General features: G+C 48.7%; 1 protein-coding gene across 4 annotated transcripts in view; it reads left to right on the top strand.

Moving 5' to 3' along the window:
* Window positions 1-20519, top strand: part of Lnx2 (ligand of numb-protein X 2) — a 61137-nt gene that overhangs the window by 24323 nt on the left and 16295 nt on the right. For 3 of the 4 annotated variants that reach the window (XM_085837444.1, XM_021161839.3, XM_029477263.2), the window contains exons 2-4: window positions 10250-10717; window positions 19299-19540; window positions 19742-19941. In XM_085837444.1, coding sequence (XP_085693570.1) covers window positions 10308-10717; window positions 19299-19540; window positions 19742-19941 — 852 coding nt within the window. In that variant the 5' untranslated portion in view covers window positions 10250-10307. Of the gene's footprint in view, window positions 1-3456; window positions 3554-10249; window positions 10718-19298; window positions 19541-19741; window positions 19942-20519 lie in introns of all 4 variants that reach the window. The other variant, XM_029477262.2, reaches the window with a different exon arrangement.

Raw genomic sequence — 20519 nt, 5'->3', positions numbered from 1 at the left:
CTCGCAATCACTGAAATCAGACTCCCTGATTTGAGTCCCATTTTCATCAGCTACAGCTTTGGGGTCTTTGCAAACTGCCTACTGTTTCTTACAGTTTCTTCATCTGATCAGTAAGGAAGAAGGTGACAGTGATCCCAACTTGGTGTCACCATGTGGGTTAAACCTGTAACCCCATCTCACCTCATCAGGCCTATCACACAGTGAACAGTCAGTAACTGTTACCTCCCGGAATCCACTCCTCTGAGAGCTTCCCCAGGAGGGTAGGGACCTGGTCCCCTGGTGGTCGCACAGGTAGAGGTGGAGCTGTGTTCTCCCTGGTCAAGCTTCTTCATGTATCACATTTCCCACCATGCCTCTGCATGAAATATGATCTTCACTATTGCATAATGCAGAGTGCAGTGCACCCCAGGAGACTTATACCAGCCAGCATGCATCCACACACGGCACTCAAGGGGACGCCCCAGATTCCTGCACAGTAAGCTAAGCTAGTGAGTGTCTGCTGTGTCACAGGGAGGCTAAGGAATTTTAATGCCTGTCGTCAGAGGAGTAGTTTTCACGACTGGTGTCCTCATTTTCCTTTGTTTCTTTTCCTCTGTGGGCAGGCACTCAGGGTCTTTATGCTGCTTGCCTCCCCTGCCCTCTTTGTTGGAAAAACAGATCTTTCCCATATGCAATAAAAACAGGAAGCAGAAAGTCCTCCACACGACCTTGAAGGGATCGACACACTGTCGGCTTTTACTTCTAACAGATCAGTCTGTGTCAAAAACAAAGTGAAGGGTAAAGGTAGAAACCGAGAGAGGCCTCTTGAAGCAGCCATCCAAGCAGCGATGAGGCTAGGGAGCCGCGCTGAGCAGAGCTGCAATGACGAGAAGTGACTCAATTTCGAATACACGTAAGGCAATTTCAGCACCGTTTGCTGCTGAGGAGGATGGGATTTGCCGACGGCAGACAAGTCGAGGTGACTCCAGGATTCTTGCCCTACGCAACTGGAAAGGTAGACATTGAGTGACAGAGACTTGAAAGAGAAGCTTGACAGAGCAGGTTTAAGGGTGGTGCTCAGGTTTAGACCTGTGACGCTGACGCTCGCTGGCTAGACAGCTCATCAACGAGTGGATCTGACCGGAATTCAGGGGCCGGTGTACAAACTGCGTGAATGAGCATTAGGCTGGAAAAGTCCCCGGCAGGAGAGTAGATAAGTAAGCTTTGTCCCCCGTTGGGATGCTTCCCAGTGAGAAGTCCTTAGAGGTGAAGAGAAAGCCAAGAAGAGCGACGAGAGAGAAATGGGGAGCATGTGACTCGGAGAGACCAGGCGCAAGGGTTTCATGCAGGAGGACATAATGAGTTGTGTCGAATCTTGCAGACAAGGCCAGTCAAATAAGATTAGGACTGGGAATTAAGCAGTGGATTTAGCAACGTGGAATTCACTGGTGACCTTGACACAGAGTTTCGATGGGGAAAGCGACAGCTCCTGAAGTATAAAGTTCAAGAGGGACGCAGGAGAGCAGCCAGGGCAGAGGCAGTTCTGTGAGAAATTGCACCATTTGGGGTAGGCAGAAATCACGCACTGTGGGAGGAAATGAGAGTATGAGAGGTGCCGACCTCTAACCCCTTTGACATCCTCATCCTCACCACAGCACCAAACCGGTCTTCCCCCTCATATAAAGCTTTATTACATATATCTCTGGATATTCTTAGGGGCCTGTGTTTAATATCCCATCCCCCTGGCTAACTTTCTTCAGCTTCTTCACATGAAGAAAGTTCATGTCTCAGTAACTTTGAAAATGAAAGTATTCTTCCTTAAGGGTTACCCTCCCCTGCCTGTAAGAGTCCCCATTCTACCCAAGGGGGTCCCCACCAGCTATTACAGTGGTTAGCTTGGGGGTAGTGATTGTCATAATGTGGACAGAAGCTAAACAGCTACATCCGCCCCCCATCCCCACCCCCATCCCCTGTGTTTTCTCCTCAGTTCTGCTGACATTCTTAGACCATAATGTTTTGTTTCTTGAGTTACCTACTACTCTTTTGTGAGCGCTGTCCAGTTACTTCCTGTGAACAAACTAAAAACAAAACAGGCAAAACTAAAATCAAACAAACATACAAAAAAAAAAAAAAAACCCACCTAAAATAACCAGGCCAGAGTAAAAAGAATTTATATTATACAAACTACCCTCTTGATAAGTGGTTCCCAACCCTTGTCTTGCAACTCCTTTGGGATATTTGCATTACTGTTCATAGCAGTAGCAAAATTACAGTTAAGAAGCAGCAATGAAAATTTATGGCTGAGGGCCACCACCACATGAGAACTACATTAAAGGGTCCTAGCATCGAGAAAGCTGAGAGCCACTGTTCTAGAGAGTAAGCACAATTTTGATTCCTGTGAGCAATGTATGCTTTGTTTGTTTGTTCCGAAATGTTTCAATCCCTGTTACCTTTGTGTTGATATCTGTAAATTTTACCTTTGAAAAGTATTTTTCTGGGGGCTAGAAAGACGGGTCAAAGCACCGGCTGCCTTTGCAGAGGACCCGTCCGTGTTCGTTCCCGCACTCCCAGGGCAGCTCTTTGCCATTTGTAACTCCAGTTCCAGGGAATCCAATACCGTCTTCTGGCCTGAGCCAACACAGCAATTACATGCAGTGCACAGACACTTGTGTGGGGAAACACCCCCACACATAAAGTAATCCCAGGCCGATGCCTAGGTGCTTGGTCTTTTGTTTGTTTGTTTGTTTCAAGTCAAAAAAATGTTAACCCAGTGCCTTCCTGACTACCCTATTCAAAGCTAGCTGCCCTTTGGGCTTCTGTTCCCCTTGCTTTTGTGTGATCTGTATGGCTTGAGTTTACAGCATTTAAAATACAAAGCTGAGATTCAGTTCCGTGGTTAGAACATATGTGTATTGCATCATGAGGCACTGAGCGTACACCAGCACTGAGAAAATACACGTGTTATTTATCGGCACCAATACTCCACCCTGATGTAAACAACACAGACACAGCCTGAAAGAGCTTTTTGGTTTTTTAAACCTTTATCACTAGTAAGCCAGAAGCCCCACGAGAGGGGTGGTTTGAGCAGGTCTTACTTTTCCGGGCTCAAATTGGCCTTGAACTTACAATCCTTCCCCTGAGCCATCCAGTGCCGGCACTGGTGGTGCACACCACCAGGACAGACTTCATAAATCCTGAATGAGTGGGAGGAAGAGAGGGGGACGAAAGAGACTGGAGTCGAGACAAATATTTTGCTTTGAATATATTTTGTTTGTGAAAGTTACCTAGCAGAGCTGTCAAAAACAGTAAATTGGTATAGTCATTTGTGGACTAACAACATAAAAACCTGGAGGCTTGAACGGGTTCTGAAAATTGGGAAATTAATGTAATTGGGTGCATCCAGCCTCTTTGTGTTTCTGGTCTGACAGCAAACGTTCTATTTCCAATCATGGAGCATTAGTCATGTGTATTTTAAAGGGACGTTGTGTCTGTGGCGTGTCTGCATGGATGCTGAACTGTGACAACACTGTAGACGCCGGCTGCTCCCTTTACTCGTCCGAAGGCCCAAACACAGGTAGGTCATTCAGAGGAAGCACTAGGCCTGCGGGGTCCCTGACCCGGGCCCCTTGGCTGGGGTGGGGAATCGAGGCGATGCCTTTAAAGTCTGGCCCAAAGCCGTTTGATCAGATGACTCTCATCTCCAGTAAGCTATAATGGGAGCAAACTGAGCAGCCTACGTCTGTTGTTTCAATTGCTAGTGTCACTGAGTCACTCTGAGAGCTGCCGTGTTTAAGCAGGCATCTTGTCTGTAGTGAGGGTAATGAAGTCTTAACCTAACGGATTAAACTGAGACTGCCCCCCCCCCCCCGGGCCCATCCTGACAGGTTACTTCCACCTAGATTGTCGTGTGATGGGGCTGGCCAGGCCTCATGGCGTAAAGCTAGGAGTCCTGTGTGAACCTCCTGGTCACCCATCTGGTGGGACAGCACAACTGCCCAGCTCTCTGTCACCCTCTCCCATCAGTGCTACCTACGCCAGTGAGACAGTACTCCACAGTGATCTCATGTCACGACACCATGACACCATCTCTGCCTCACAGGGCCGGGCCGAGCTTTGCAGGCATTTGAGTGGCAGAGCTGAGTTTTTGAACCTAGGGCCCTAACTCAAATCATTACTTTTTTGATGACCTTTCCTGCCTTATGCAATTTTGAGTCAAAATTATAGGAAGTAGACATTGAGACAGGCCTTAAATAATTTGTCAGCTATCTGAAGATAATTTTTAAAGGATTTCTTCTAGGAGTTAAGCATTTGAGAGCATTCATCTGCTAAAAGAAAGTAGGCGATTATTTGATTAAAAATTGAACCCTCACCTTTGAGTGTCTTATAAAGCAGCGTTCAATACCTGTCTATTTCCTCAGCAGATAACGGCAATAAAACCAAGGCAGGGGATACCACAGTTCCCTTCCCCCGCCCCACTGTATATTATGGGATGCTAATGAGGCTGTGGCATTGTCTGAGATGTGAGGAATGCCACTATTCAGCAGGCTGGCAAGGCATGCCCTGGGAAGGAGCCATGTGCTGTGGGCTTCTCTGCAATTGCATTCTTCCCACAGAGACTTTTTGTATATGTTTGCAGTTTGTTTTTGCATTTTAAAGACGGGATCTAGTATATAGAAGACTGGAGTCAAGCTTGATATATAGCTGAGGTTGAGCTTTAATAACCCAATCGAGGCTGGAAAGACAGTCCCAGAACTAAGAGCACTTGCTGCTGCTTCTGCGGAGGACACAGATGAGTTCCCAGCACACACGTGATGGCTAACAGCCATCCGTAACTCCAGCTCAAGGGGGATCCAAAGCCTCCTCGCAGCAGGCATATGTGCGCTGTACATGTGTACATGCAGGCAAAAATCTCAGATACATAAAATAATAAATGCAATCTTTAAAAAAAAAAAAAAAGAAAGAAAGAAGATGCTAAGCACTTGTGGAGTTAAATTGCTGTGGAGTGGGCCGGTAAGATGGCTCAGGGGCTCTCAGATGACAGCCAGCCATTGACTTGAGTTCAGTTCCTACCCAAAGCTGGAAGGAAAGACCGATCCTGGAACGCTCCTGACCCCCACACATGTGTTGTGGAACAGTGCGTGAGTGTGCTTCCACACATGCTCCTGTACGCACGCAGTAATGGTGGTGATACATAAAATTAAAGTTGTTTAACTCGCCGCGGGTATGCGTGTGTGTATGACCAATAACTAGTTAGGCACAGCTACTGGTTAAAGACAGGAAGCCAGGGCACCAGGGAACATGACCTAGAGTATCCCCCAGTGGATGTTGGATGAGTGTGGCGATGAAGGAGCGCACTGTGGAGTGACCTGGTGGCCAGGTTGGCATAGAGTTCTGGGCTTTAATTTCACAGTGTCTAGCATTTTGTTTGTTCGGCTTACTAATTTTGTAGATTTTTAAAATAGGGGTACATCTAATGACAAGTAGCAACTTAAAAATCAGTCAAAAGTGATTTTCCAGACACTTGAAATGATTCCCTGCTTTGCTGAGAGGGGCAGGAGATGAGGAGCTAGCTGGACGCACTGACGTAGTTACAGAGGCAAGGGATCCGTGAATGTGGAACTGTTGAAACTTACTCTTGGTGTTGTGTGTTAGGAAAGAAAGGTTGATGAAGAGTAGAACTTATGGGAAGCTCCCATGTGACATGCTACCTGTAAAGGACCTGCCCGCCATCTTCCACTATCACCATGCTGAAAACCAGAGCTTTGCCTCATGGGCCTGTTGGGGACACCTAAGATCCGACCTGTAGCAGGCAGGGCTCATCCCGATATTTTACTCTGTTCAGTTTTTATTCTTTTCAAAAGATGCTTCTGAAAATCCATAGGCTGTGTCTATTCCTTTTTATCACCAAGTGGTATCCTGTGGTACAGCTGTGTCACTGTTTGGTGGCTGGTTAGCTGTACAGGGTCTGTGGGTCCGTCCCTTCAGCTGCTCCCCTTCTGAGTGGAGCCATTTCAGCATTCTTGGGCAGACTTTTGTGGGAAGCGAGATTTTTTGGCTTCTCTGAGATGATGCACAGGGCAGTAGGTGCTGTGGCCTATGGGAGCTGGGAAGTTTCTGTCTTGGTTTTTGTTTGTTTTTTGTATTCAGCTGAACTTCCAGAGTGGGTGAAGGGATTTTAAGGTCAGTTTCACAACCAGTGCTTCCTGAGAGGCAGCTGTCAGAGGTGACGGCCATGGGAACCATAAGGAGAGATTGGTGCTGACATCATGGAGAGCCTTTTTCTTAGCCGTGGAGCTAAAGGAGCAGTGTTTGTTCTTTGTAAGTTAGTTGCTGGGTCAGCTCCATTGCTCTGTGGAGGCACAAGCATAGAGTTTCCTCATGTGACACATAGTCACATATTTCAAACTCCTGTGAGATTTCTATTAGTGTATAGTATGCGCCAAGAAGCGGAAATGGGAGAGCTCACTGCTGTTTAGCAGAACTGATAGGCGCCAGGCTCCTAGATGGTTATGTTTACAGCCATAGGCAACTGCTGCTCCTACCCTTAGTCGGAGGAGCTTCCCTTGACGACGAGAGCCAGTGAATGCAGAAGAACATGGCTGCTCAAGATGCTGAGAGTTAGTGACGGCTGAGTGGCAGTCCCAAATGGCAGTTATACCACCCACACTTAAAGGGACATCACAGAAGAGCAAGAAGGAGGGCTGGGAAACGCTATCTTCCTCAGGACACAGCCAGGGCTGCAGTGATTTCCCCCGGCGCCGTGACTTCCTTCAATAGGCCTGTCAGCAGTAGGCCATACTGCCTGTTGGCTCCTGAGCGATTCTGGGGGAGCCACAGCTGGTGTCTTTGTGTGCTCACTGATGAACCACCCTGCCTCCAGTGGATAGATCCAAACACAGGTGACCCCGGATCAGTGGATGGAAAAATGAAGCAAAAAGACACGAATGTGGGAAAGGGACTAGCAGAGAGGTATGGGGACAAGAGGTGAGAGGGGGATAAAAGGGTGGGAGAGGGCAGCCAGGACGCCTGAGATTCTCAACAGACTTAAAAATTACCAACTATGAAGAAATTTTAAAGAGACAAATAATATACATAAGCAAACACACCTTATAAAAAGAGTTATAAATGAGGGTGTGTGAAGAGGTTGTAAGAGCTGATGGGGAAGGAGTCACTGGAGAGCTGGCAGGGTTCCAGAGAGGGGACTTCACAGAGGACAAGAGAGAGGGTATGCTCAGATGCCGGCCTTGGTGAGTCAGAGGGACCACAGATGTTGCCGGCACTTGTGTACGTGTACCGTGTGTGCTTGCAGAGGCCTGAGGCCTTGGGAGTCAGCATGTGAGTGGTGGGAACAGAATCCGGGTCCTTGGCAAGAGCAGAAAGGCTCTTAACCACCGTTCCATCTCACCAGCCCGAGCTTGTTGTTGGACCTACTCACTTTTGTGGGAACCAACCAGGGTCTTCTGAGGCTGCGTTCAGTTCTTGCCAGCGTATATCTTCAGTGACTTGAACACTTCTGTTCGGCACCTTCCCAGCACCATCATGCTGGGACCAAGATCCCTGAGATGTGTGTAAAGCTCATAGTGGACTCTGACAGAAAGAGGAGGGAAAGACCCTGTTAGGCTGCCGATGGGGGAGCAATGGGGATTGGAAAGTGGGGCCAGGCCTGCCTCACCCTGCACAGAACTCACCTCAGGAAATCCTTCTCCTGCTGAAATCACTTAGTTCACCATTCACCGTTTGGAAGCGGGGAAGACCTCAGATTTTCCTCTCTTACTAATTGTAAGTTGTTAGCATTGAGCAAAGGGCAGGCTGGTTCTTCTGCAGTTTTGTCGTATTAATAGCTAATGCTTTAGAACACGTGTGATGTTCTTTCTATAGGCCACTGTCACCAGCTGACAGACACAGAAGGTCTCAAGTCTGCTCAGTGACCAGCAAGGACTTGACACCCCCCCCCAGGCCCGCTCCGGGTCTGTGTTCCTAATTAGTGCTGCAAGTTCAAATGAGCGTTTATTTCGTGGCAGCAAAGGCATGTTTTGTGGGCGGAGATAATGTAGTTGTTATTATGTTAATTTTCCTTATGAAAAGATTTTGTGATAAAACGAAAATAAAGAACTAAAAATAGTTAGAGACTTAGGGAACAGCTAAAACATAATAGTCTTAAGATACGTGTTGTCCTAGTCATTATGTGGGAGGTTAGCAGTACCATATATTTTCTTGTGGAAAAGAAAACTTAGAATAAACGCTGTCACATCAGAGAACAGAGGATATGAGAGTGTTCTTGCAAATGAGGTGGGAAACAAGAGGCTGCAGGAAGGAATTCTGGGTTAGCGCTGTTGCTTTCCGTCACCTCCTGCATCCTTCACTGGCAGAACAACTGCCGTGTTCAAAGGATGGAGACCAGGACCCATGAGCCACCACAGGAAGGACTTGCTGTCAGTACTAAGGGGAGGCACGGTTGTCAGTTTATCTGTGGTTGGGTCAAGCTGTCCTGCCTAAATCCTGCTCCCAATCATGGCCATTCTTGTTAAATCCCTTAGAATTAGTTGACATTTGTTTTTATTTGCGGAGGTAGGTATATTTGAGATGTGGTTTTCCTCTGTAGTCCAGGCTGGCCTTGAACTTGCCACAGTCTCCCAAGTGGTGGGATTATGAGTGTGCACCACTCGGCCCAATTTTTATGTGGTTTTTAAAATGACTACGCTATGTAAAATATCAGTCACTGGGCAAGGGAGATGGTTGAGCAGGCGAAGGAGTCTGCCTCCAAGCTTGGAAACCTGAAGTCAGTCCCCAGATTCCACATGCTGAGAGAAAACTGACTCCCACAGTTCTCTGATCTCTACATGTGCTGGACACACAGACACACACTTATGCACACACTAAATAAATAAATAGCAAGTGCTGGCAGGTGGTTTGGAGAAACCACTCCTGTTGGAGCACAGGGAATCCACGTGGCACTGCCCTTTCTGTTCTCGGGAAGGGGCTCTCAGTTTTGGATTTCCCAAGTGCATTTCGTACCTGAGATGCTTTGCCTGTTTGCCGTCTCCTGGCTGTGCGCTGTGCGCTGTGCCCCGTGGCCACTCTGCCTGTGTGACTGTGGTGTGCTTCTCTCCTGAGATGCGCTTATCCCACAGCCACATCCCTGCTCTGCCTGAAGCTTCCAGTCACGACTCAGCAGTACAGTTTTTATGGTTTTGGGGTTTTGGTTGCTCTTTTTTTTTTTTCTCCTTTTAAAAATATCCCCAACCACAAACACAATCAAATGGCAGTTTCTCACTCTCTCCTGCTTTGTTATCCTATCCTGCCTTTGACTTTACGCCTTAGAGCGCTCACCCCGTGCAGTTTTATGATCCGCTCTGCCTCTCCTGCCCACGTTCACTCTTCAGCAAACACTGGAGGCTCTGCCAGTGACTGCAGAAGGGAGGCAGGGAGCGGTTGCTTTGGAGTTGAGTTCTTAACCCTTAGTGCCTTAGCAGTGAGGACAAAAGGCCTTCAGAAGGTGAGATCCTCTGGGCCTCACCTGCAGGTGGGGGATGTTGAGTCACGTTAGTGAAGGCATGCATGCACAGCTAGCTGCTCTAAGTAATAAGACCAAGTGGCAGTGGAGCTAACGGGCAGAACTAATTTATAACCTCTTTCATGTGTTTAATTGAACTGTAGCATTTTTCCCCTGTGGCATAAGAAGTGTTTCCAGCGTTGGCAGAGATGTTATTTTGATGTACAGTCGAATGCGTCTTTCCCCGTATTTTGTACAGGGAGAGTATTCAAATCATACATGTTTTGAAATGTATTTTCCCCATCGTGCGGAGCAAAGTCTTCTTCTTTTCATTGGCAAGCAGAATTATCCTTGACTGCATTTAAGAGGCGCTGCCTTTACTGAGGGCTCAGCTCCAGCAGCGTGAGGAGCTGTAAGTGAGCCGATAGTGAATGCCACACTGTTGGTGCCTTGGGGATTGATTAGCCCTGAGAGTCCCGGGGGACATCGATGTGCGGGGGAACACCAGTCAGTGGAACAAGGCAACATAATTGATTAATTAGCCTTGAGAGTCCCAGGGGACAGTGAGGTACTAGCGTGCACCAGTCAGGAGAGCAGCCGGCCGGTTGCTCTCCCTGGTGCCGATGTTCCTCTGGGTGACACGTGGGCCTTTGCTGCAAGTTCTTTGTGCCGAGCTTGGCAGAGAGAACCTTTCTCACTCACCGGGGAAATTAATTTCCTTTATTATTTTTATTACTACTTTGTTTCTAATACACTTTTGTTGGCACTTGGCTTTAGGCAGACACACACCCCAGAAGCGTTAGACCCATGAGCCTCCGGGAACTGCCGATTCACAATGGGAACAACCAGTGACGAGATGGTGCCCGTGGAGCAGGCCTCCTCGGCCTCCTCCCTAGATCCCCTGTGCTTCGAGTGCGGCCAGCAGCACTGGGCGAGAGAAAACCACCTGTACAACTACCAGGGGGAGGTGGACGACGACCTCGTGTGCCACATTTGCCTCCAGCCGCTGCTCCAGCCGCTCGACACGCCCTGCGGACACACGTTCTGCCACAAGTGCCTCAGAAACTTCCTGCAGGAGAAGGATTTCTGCCCGCTGGACCGCAAGCGGCTTCATTTCAAGCTGTGTAAGAAGTCTAGCATCCTGGTCCACAAGCTGCTGGACAAACTGCTGGTCCTGTGTCCGTTCTCTCCCGTGTGCCAAGATGTGATGCAGCGATGTGACCTAGAGGCACATCTTAAAAACAGGTGAGCGGGAAGGCCTCAGAGGCACCAAGGAAGTGGGTCAGAGAGCCGCTACAACCAGTATCCATACACGCCACTCCGGGCCGGGAATGATACCTATGCCTAAACTGCCCGCACAGATATGCTGAGGCAGGGGGATGAGCACCCGTAAATACATGAACCAGTCAAATAGGAGGTGCGATAAATAAGTTGCATTGGTTCATATTTAATAATATACCTCAAAGGCATGGATATAAAAGCCACAATACGCAAGTAGCACTTAGTAAAATTTCCTTCACCATACCATGCAATTTAAACTCAAATGGACAACAGGTAAAACATTAGAGTCCTTTTGCAAGCCGGGTTGGCATCAAAGGAAAGAAGCAAGAAAGGAACTGAATGCAAATAAATTCTTTTGTCTAGTTTGTTTCCATAAGGAAGAGCCTCGAATGAAGATTCTTACGCAGCCTTAGGCATGGTTGGGACGCTGGAGTCAGTCCAATTGCCTAAGGGTGGGGGAAGACACTGCACTGGCCTTTGGCAGGCAGACCTCTGTGAGTTCTAGACCACCCTGGTCTTCAGAGTGAAACCCTGTTTCAAACAAAACAAACAACCAAAAGAGAGATGAAGGGTTAATATACCCCAGAACTGTAACCCACAGTCAATGAAAACAGCAGTTCCGCTAGCGGGGAAGGGCAGAAATGAGTCGGCTGATTTAAGTTGCTGAGCGCTTGAAGATTTTGTGTTGAGAGCCTTGACTGAGTAAGAACTAGGAATTAGAGACAGAAATGTTTAGGGGTGATTTTTGTTCTAATAAACATTTGTTTCAAATGTTAAGTCATTTATTTGTGCCAGCTTCTGAGTCTCACAATATGATTTTAGTAAGACTTGGCCTTTGATATAAATTGTATAAACCTGAGCTGGCCCCAGGGCTCATTGAGTAAAGACCCTGAGTCAGCCTGAGTTAGATCCCTCGAACCCACAGGGTTGAAGGAGAGAAGGGGCTCCCGCAGCTTGTCTTCCGACCTCCTCATGGGCACCGGGGTGCCTGCTGGTGCATGCGCCCACACAGAGACACTCGCTCACACACATGAATACGTAAATAGCAACCACCACGTCTTTACACTCAAGTGACAGAAGCGCATGTATTTGTTTCTAAGCGTCTGTTGAAAGAACTTGTGTGGTCGTGTTGACTCTGGCCAACAGCACATCGCACATCACACTGGGTTCAGATACAGCGTAGGTCTAATGCGGAATAGCACATAAAGTCCTAGAGCTAACCAGACTGATCCAATCCTGTCACCTCAGCGCATGGAGATTTAGAGCTAGTTAACATAAGTGTTTAAAGTTTGCTGTGTGTACCAGGCTACTCTGCCATGGAGTCTGTGCACTGCTCTGCTGGAGGGAGCGGTCAGCCTCTCATGTGCAAGTGGCTGCATGTGGGTATTCAGCCCCGAGATCACAGCGTTATAAAGGGATCTCACTTTATTCATTAGAAATGATTGAGAAGTGAGAAACTTGAGTCTCTCGGCTGGGGATGAGAACCTCATACTGTGTTGACACAGAGCTGGGGGTGAGTGAGGCCCTTGCTCAGCATGTACAAGGTCGTGGGTTTGGTTCCCTGCACTGGAGGGAACAAACGTCTTAAAATGTGAGAAATGTGGAGATTTACAGAGAAACTGCTTGACCCCAAGGTATGTTGCCTAAAACAGAGGTTAGGAGATAGTAGGGTGTGTGCCTCTGGAAAAGCAGGGATCGTGGCTTTGCATTCTGTGTCTCCGTCACCAGCAGGCAGAGTCCAAGGACCCACCAGAGGCGCAAGTGTGCTAATCTTAGTCAGGCCTAATTGTGTGTGAATAATACTTCAGACCTGCCCCTTCCTTCCACCTGTCCTTCCTTCCTACCTTCCTTCCTTCCTTCCTTGCTTCCTTCCTGTCTTTTTATTTTCTTTTTAAATTAGCACACAAAGCACTTTCATGACATCTTCATACCAGGCTTTTATGTGTCTCAAAATGATTATTAGGGTAGGGTTCTTTTGTGTCACACCAAACATTTGTGACCAAACTGTTGTGCTGGGTACTTGCCAAACAGCCTTCTGTATACAGCACTTCTCCTTTCCAGTCCCTCCAGCCCGTCTGAACACCTAACATTCAAAAGGAGCAAGCGATAATGCACACGATAAGCTAAGAGGTTCTCAGCCTAGGTCATCTCAAGCAGCTTCGAGTCTGCCAACGCCTCTCTGTGCCGTGGAGCTCAGTGCATTTCCCATCTCATTCACCATGCTCCTCGGCGCTGGGCTTCCCCGTGACTGTGCGCTTCTTCATTGTCTCCAGTGAGCTGGACTCTTCCTGTTGGCCTTCAGTCGCGCAGAAGTGGTTCTCCGTAGTTCTTGAGGTTTTACAAATTTGCCATTGTCTGAGTGTGGAGTATCGGGCATCCTTCGGTCAGTTTCTGCTGCTGCTGCTGCTTGCCCTGTGCCTGGACCTCACTTCCTCTTTATTCCATGCCCAGTGCTGGGCTGTTTCACTGAGCACTGCAGTGTGTCAGCTCATTGCGCGTCAGTCTTCCTGTTGTATGCCCCAGGCTGGCGTAGAACCCCCAGTCCTGCCTCAACTCAGTTCCAAATGCTGGAATTACAGGCATGGGCCACTGTGCCTAGCTGTTTATAAGTACTGTGAATTAAACCCAGGGCCCAATCTGCTACGCAAGCACTCTGCCAGCAGTCTGGCTTGCTCTGGTTTTAATGTTGAGAACAAGAGTAATGATTTGCCCACGTCTGTCTCCTTGTTCGCTGCCGTGAGGGCCAGACTAGCTGCCCTTATACACTTCTGCCCCTCATCCCTAGGGTCTCAGGTCCTCACTCCATCAGCGCTAGGTTTTTACCCAGGTTCTGGGGTCCAAGCTCAGGTTTGCAGGACTTAAGCCAGCTCCCCCGCCCACCTGCCACCTTTCTTAAATCAAGTATTTCTAGACCGCTGTGCACTTTTGCTGGTTTCCAGAATTCACAAGTGGTTGGTTCTGATGTTTTCTCCAGGCTTCTCATTGCTTTTATGGAGGGGAGACTTCTGGTAGCCTTGCTGGGTCCTTTGGCTCTCTGTCAAATTTTTTGTTTGTGTTGTATGTCTTTATCATCTTCCTTGACCCTGCGACACTCACTGCTTCAGTCTCCAGCACGGGGCTTAGCCAGCATCCCTTTGCCATCTCCCTACCACGACTCATACACAATAATGCACAGCGCCTTCTGCTGCACCATGTCTCCTGACGCTCCTGTGCACCGAGTAGCTGGGAAAGATGCCCCCGTAGCCTATAAAACTAGTTACTCTGTATGTGATTTCCTTTAGAGAGCAGGATTTCCTTCATGGAGCAGGTACATAGCCAACAGGAAAGGAAAACTTGTTTTGGGGCTCTTTTGCTGTCACCTGAGCCCTTTGGTTTCTTTTTAATCAGGGGTTGGTGTGGCCCCGTGCAGCTCCCAGCCTGTGGCTGGCTGCATTGTCCCGACCACTGCTGCTTTGGACCAGTGTGGTCTCAGCTGTGCGTGCACATCTATAGTCTGTTGACTTTGCTTACTGCTTTCAGTCCTCTGTGCTAGCTTCCCATATGTACCAGGATGCCCCTGCAGTGCAAGCAGGAAGGAGTCTGTGTTACTGTTGAGTGCTCCATTTCCAAAGACACATAGACACATAGGGGCTTTGATGCGTGTGTTACCTAAGCCAGATTCAGGCTCCCGAAGTCAAATGATGCTCTTGCCTCAGCTTCTGAAGAGCTGGGCTGTACGTGGTTCTCTTGGGATGACCCTGTCCCACACCTTGTTCTTGGAGGTTTGGGGTCCTTTTGTTTTGGTCTGTGTGCACACGTGCATGTCAAGCCCAAGGACAGCCTGGTGTGGTGTGGTGTTGCTGAGACACTGTCTGCCTGTTCCTTATTTCCTTTTGCTTGTCTCTGAGGCAGGGGTTCTCACTGGTCAGCAGGCTGGGGGGGGGGGGGGTGAGGCTGCCTTGCTGCCCGGCTCAGTAACCCCAGCTCTGGGGTTAGAAACATGTGCCACCACACCTGCTTTGTTTTAATATGAGTTCTGGGATTTAACTCAGATCTTCCGGCTTGTAAGGCAAGCAAGCATTTGGTGACGCTATCTCCTCTCAGCGTTGGCTTGGCTTGTTTGTTTAGAGACAGGCTCTCCAAAGAGCATGGATGGCCCTGACTGGCCTGGAATTCCCTTTGTGGGCCAGGCTGCTCCCAGACTCAGCGATTCACTTGCTTCTTCTTAAAGGTGTCACCACGCCCCCCACCCCCTTGGTTTTGTTGTTGCATGATTGTGTGTATGTGTTTGTGTGTGTGTGTGTGTGGGGGGGGGTGTTAAGAAGGTCTCCCATAACCATGCTGGCCTTGAGCTCTGTACAGCTTAGGTTAGCTTTGAACTGATCCTCCGGTCTGTAGCTCTTAAATGCTGGGATTGTGGGCACATGCCACCACACCCACCTCAGCCTTTTGGTCGATTAGGTCTGGTTACCCCTGATATCCCATAGTGGTGTTTTGAAGTACTTGTTGGTAGAACAAATCCAATTTGGTTTTTTAGGACTTAAAAAGAATTCCACACAAATAAACTTAGTATTGCTGTTGAGGAAAATGCTAAAAGCCTTTGAAATTTGATCAGAGTGTGTTTGGGCTGTACCCTTGCAATTCAATTGCTTTGTGATGTTGGCTTAGCTCGGTTTCAGGTGTCCCATGTGTATTAATAGAACAGCTCTGAGGATGCAGGAGCTTTGTGCACATTGTGGTTGTCACACGGGGACTAGCAGAACGCAGCCTCCTGGGGCTTCAGTTCTGTGTGTACCAAGCAAGGGACATAGCTCTGAGTAGGCTGTGGTCCTGGGTTTTCCTCTGTTCAAGCCCACCGAGAACTACTCCATCCTTGGCCTTTTAACAGCTTTGCTTTGCATTTCACGCATGAAATTCACCTCTTTAAAGTGTATGTGTCTGTGCCTCTTCTCTATGTGTTCCCAGTGCTGGGTATCATCTAGATTCTAGAACATTCCAACAACTGGAAAGGAGCCTGAAACCCTTTAGCAGCCTCCCCCTGCTCTCACACGCCCAGGCTTGGGTCAAGCTGCCCTGACTTAGTCTTCCACTTAGACTCTGTCATTTCCAGTATTTGGTCTTTTGTAGGATGCTTGCTGTTATGCTGGTGGACTTTCTACCAGCTTGACACAAGCTAAGGTTCTATGGCAAGAGGGAACCTCAACTGAGGAGCCACCTCCATCAGGTGGCCCTGGAGGGGCAGCGATTGATGTGGGCATTGGCACCCCTGGGTGGGTCCTGGACTGTATAAAAGGCAGGCTGAGCAAGCCATGGAGGGGAAGTCTTCCGCGGCCTCTGCTTCACTTCCTGTGTCGAGTTTCCTGCCTCAGGCACTTGTCCTGACTATAGTGGACTGTAAACTGTAAAGTGGGATAAGACCCCTCCTCCCCAGGCAGCTTTTGGCTGTAGTATTTTATCACAGCAGGAGAGAGCCAACTAGGACAGAAGTGTTGACAGAAATGCTAGTGCTCTGGCCATCCCTCTGTGGAATCCCCCTGCCTTAACCCTGTCCTCTGAGTGCTCGGAGCATAGGTGTGCACACCAGCTTTCACTCACCTCAGACTGACACTTTTTGGTCCTTGTGTCTTGCACGATTGTGTCCCTGGGATTGAAACTAGGACCTCAGCCCTGCTAGGGAAGCCCTGCCTCAGGCCACACCTGCAGCCCTGGGTCTCACTGTTTGTCCCTTGTAGCAGTTGGCTTTCTTGGCTGTTGCTCTGGGTGGGCCCTCTGCTCTGCCTTGAATAGTTTGCTGTCTTCCGCTCACGATGGCCCTGCCGTCCTGTTGAAGTGCGGGTGTTCCCGAAGGTTCTATCTATAGACTTCCTCCCCCGAAGCCCTTATCCCAATGTTTTCCTGTGATGCCATTTTAGTCTTTTCCTGTCCTATGGGTGGTTTCCTGTTGTTAAGGATCTGCCTGTCCCATCGGGAATGTTAGCATGATTGCTTCTTCCTTTGTAGCAAGCTTAGATTTTTCCAATTTTAAATTCTTTTTTTTTTTTTAATGTATTCAATAGCACTAGGATAGGCGTTGTATACCTTATAGGGCTGTTAGTTCAGCTAACTCTGTTCATGTAGATCAGGCTGGCCTCTGCCCCCTGAGTATTGGGGTAAAAGGCATGTACTGCCACTGAAATTAGCTGTTACCCATTTAACATGGATACTTACGTGTAATAATGTGTTCTGGAAATTAAATTTTTTAAAAAAAATTTTTTTTTCTTTGAGATTAGGGTCTCATTCTGTAGACCGAGCTGACCTTGAATTGACAGAGTTCTCCCTGCCTCTGCCTCTTGTATGCTGGGATTAAAGGTGTGGACCACCATACCTGGCTTTTAGAAAAGTATTTTCAAGTGAGCATAGAGAGCGAGAGGTTTGTCATGGCATTTTCATACGTGTGTGCACATAAACAGAACAAAGTATACTGACATGTGTTATTATATCTTGTTCTTATTTCTGTTCCTCCGGGACTGCCCATCCCTGGCTTCCTGCCAAATAATCGTACTTTCATATCACACGTATTCCATCACGTGTCCTTCCTCCCTCCCCTCCCATAAGATGGCTACCCTCTCATACCCTCTGTCTACTCTCCTGACCTTATCCACACATGAGAGTGTATGTGAGAGAGCGTGCAGTAGTCGTCTTTCCACAGCTGACTTACTGTACAGTGTGATCCATCCTCCGGTGGGTGTCATGGTTTTCAGTTTTCATGGTTGAAGAAAATGTCATTACGTGTACATGTCGTCTTCTTTATCCGTCATTGATGGATGTCGGGGCTGGTTCTATTTCAAGAGCTACCGTGAATAACACAGCAACAAACGTGCAAGTGTCTCTGGTGTGTTGGTGTCATGTACGCCAGGGGTGTACCAAGAGTGGTATTGCCGGCTTCTGAATTCCACTTGCTGTTTCTGTGGTCTTGTTTTGGATTTTTGAGGAGCCTCAACACTGACCCCACTGAGGCTGCACATTGACCTTCTCGGAAGCAGCAATCTGAGGCCCCTCTGCCTGCACACCCTTTCTGAGCTCACTCGTTGCCTCTGGTGTGTTTTCTTGGGGGGAGGCCATTCCCGATGGGGTGAGAAGATGCCTCGATGGCTAAGGACACTCAGCACTTGAGTGATAATGGCCACCCATGTTCATTCTGCATGAATTGTCTGTTGTTTTCATCAGTGCAAGTATTCATTCATCAATGATTTGAGAGCTTGCTAATGAACCACCTGGCTGATGTGTTCCTGGTGACAGTTTTTCCCTGTTCCGTAGACTCCTCTTTCCGTCTCCTGGGGAGGGGGTTACTTCCGTGTAATCCCCTTCGTCAGTCTCATGGAACTCAGCTCTGATCCCATCTGCAGTCCCACCACCCCATTGCCTCTGCTTCTTTCCCTCATTGCGAGGTAGCTTTCAAACGTGGCTCTGGTTAATCCACCTACGCTCCTGTGTTCCTTGATCTCTTTTTCAAAATGATTTGCCAGGCATTCTCGAGAACAGTTCCTGGAGTGTTGCTCAGCAGCCCAAGATGGAGACTCAGCTGAGTCCCTCCACGGCAGGGTATAGGGGAGGAGGAGGGGGAGGCACTTCCCTGTTCACCCTTCACAGTACTCGAAAGCGGTTTTCTATCTATCTATATATCCATGCTTGGCTTCTGGGGGGAAATGTGTTGATTTATGGCCTAGGCTAGCTTTCAGTCTTAACTGAATCTGTCCTGTGCTTTGTGACAGTGAAAATTTCGGAATTTTTAAATACTGTCATTGAAAGCAAGTCTGTGACCCTCAGCGTGTGCTCTGCTGTGGCTCTGGATCTTCACTGACTCTGTCCGTGTCTCCCGCCCTTCATTCTGCATGTGACTGATGGCCATAGCCAGCTGGTGTGTAGGTAAAAGGGGTGTCAGTATACTCTGGCCAGCAAGACCAGCAAGAGGGGCTTCTGTCTAAACGTGTCATTGCTTCTGAGTATAAATGAGCCTCTCTACCTGTCATGTGCTTAGATAAAAACATGGTAGCAGTTCTTATTCAGCTCACATTGCCTATCTTGAGATTCAGACTTAACAAACTAAGGAGATACATTTTGTCTCGTGTGTTTAGCAGAGCCCTTCACATGTTGTAAAGCTTCCAGTGTGTGCGTGCTCGCAAGTGTGGCACAGTCACGTGAAGAAGCCTGCAGATTGCCACCCCTGGCTGAGAACCCTGGCCTGGGAAAAGCGCTGTTTGGTCCAGGTTTCGCACCCATTCTCTCAGTGCAGACAGACGGGACTCTTGGGATACTTCCAGGCAACCAGTGTCTACCTGAGTATTGGCTTTTGGCTGTTGTTGTCTTCATGTCTTTCCTGAATTTGCCCGCCAGGTAGAGTAGCGAGAACTTGGTTTGGACAGGGATTAGGATCAGAACCGTGTGCTGAATTGTGGGTACTCCAGGCTCCCTTGTGCATAAGCAGTGGCTGTGTATTTGTTCAGGTGTGCGCTGTTGGTCAACCCCGTCCACCCCTTCTCCATACCCAACTTCTTCTCATCTGAAAAGCACCTGCTGCTCTTTCTAGGTGTCCTGGAGCCTCTCACCGGAGAGTCGATTTAGAGAGAAGGAAAACGAGTCAAACTCAGACACAGATTGAGGGTGAAACCGGATCTACTGTCATAGATCCTCCAGGCACCTCACCCCCAGAAACGGACTGCTCGGGCACCGTGCCTGGCGAGAGGAACTTGACACCGGCGCCTCTTCCTGTGTGGACCGAGGAGCCTGGCCTGGACAACCCCGCCTTCGAGGAGAGCGCGGCAGCTGACTGTAGGTGCACACCTCTCCCTGGTGTATCTGGCCTCCCTTGCCTTTCCTCCCCTGCCCTTCCTTCCAGCACGCGCTTGTGTCCTGTCCAGACAGTTGCCCTGGAGAGTGGTTTTATTGGCATAGTCTCTGTTCATCCACAAGCCCCTGTGTTGAGCTGGGGAATACCTGCACGTCAGCACTGCTCTCTCTTTGACTTGGCAGCTGTACAGCAGCCGCTGAGTTTACCAGAAGGAGAGATCACCACCATTGAGATCCACCGCTCCAACCCGTACATCCAGTTAGGGATCAGCATCGTGGGCGGCAACGAGACACCACTGATCAACATCGTCATTCAGGAAGTCTACCGGGACGGGGTCATCGCCAGAGATGGAAGGCTCCTTGCCGGAGACCAGATTCTCCAGGTATCAGCTCCACCACGACTTAGACAACTGTGATGTTGTCGAAACTGAATTATAGGAAAGTTGGTTTTGCTGGTTTTAAGTGTGTGTGTGTGTGTGTGTGTGTGTTTATTCTGAGGCAGGTCTTACTATGAAGCTCTGACTGATGAAGCGCTGACTGGCCTAGATCGTGATAATGTAGATCAAGCTGGCCTCAAACTCAGTTTACCAGCCTCTGCCTCCTGTGGCTGGGGCTACCGGTCTGCGCCACCATACCCAGCTATTTTCCTCTCTCGCTTTAATTCCAGTTTTATGTGTGACTGGGCACTTGGTGTGGGGGCTCCCTGGCGTGTAGGACACTGGACACTTCTGGCTTGGACACTTCTGGCTATTCTAGGGCCACAACCGACCAGGACAGACCTTTCTTTCTCATGGCTTTTATTTTATACCCAGGTTTTTGTCCATTTCGTCCCTGCAGGTCTGACTGATCCATCCATTCCCTGGTGGCTGGAATGTGACAGACAGACCTGCCCAGCACTGGCTGCTGACAATAAGTTTTTGCACCATCCTGGGAATTCAACCCAGGTCTGTACACTCAGCCT

Source organism: Mus caroli, unplaced genomic scaffold (assembly GCF_978045245.1).
Source record: "Mus caroli unplaced genomic scaffold, Mus_caroli_1 scaffold_4, whole genome shotgun sequence".
NCBI lineage: Eukaryota > Metazoa > Chordata > Mammalia > Rodentia > Muridae > Mus > Mus caroli.
The sequence above is the reverse complement of the archived record's forward strand: the minus strand, read 5'-3'. Positions and strand labels throughout refer to the sequence as shown.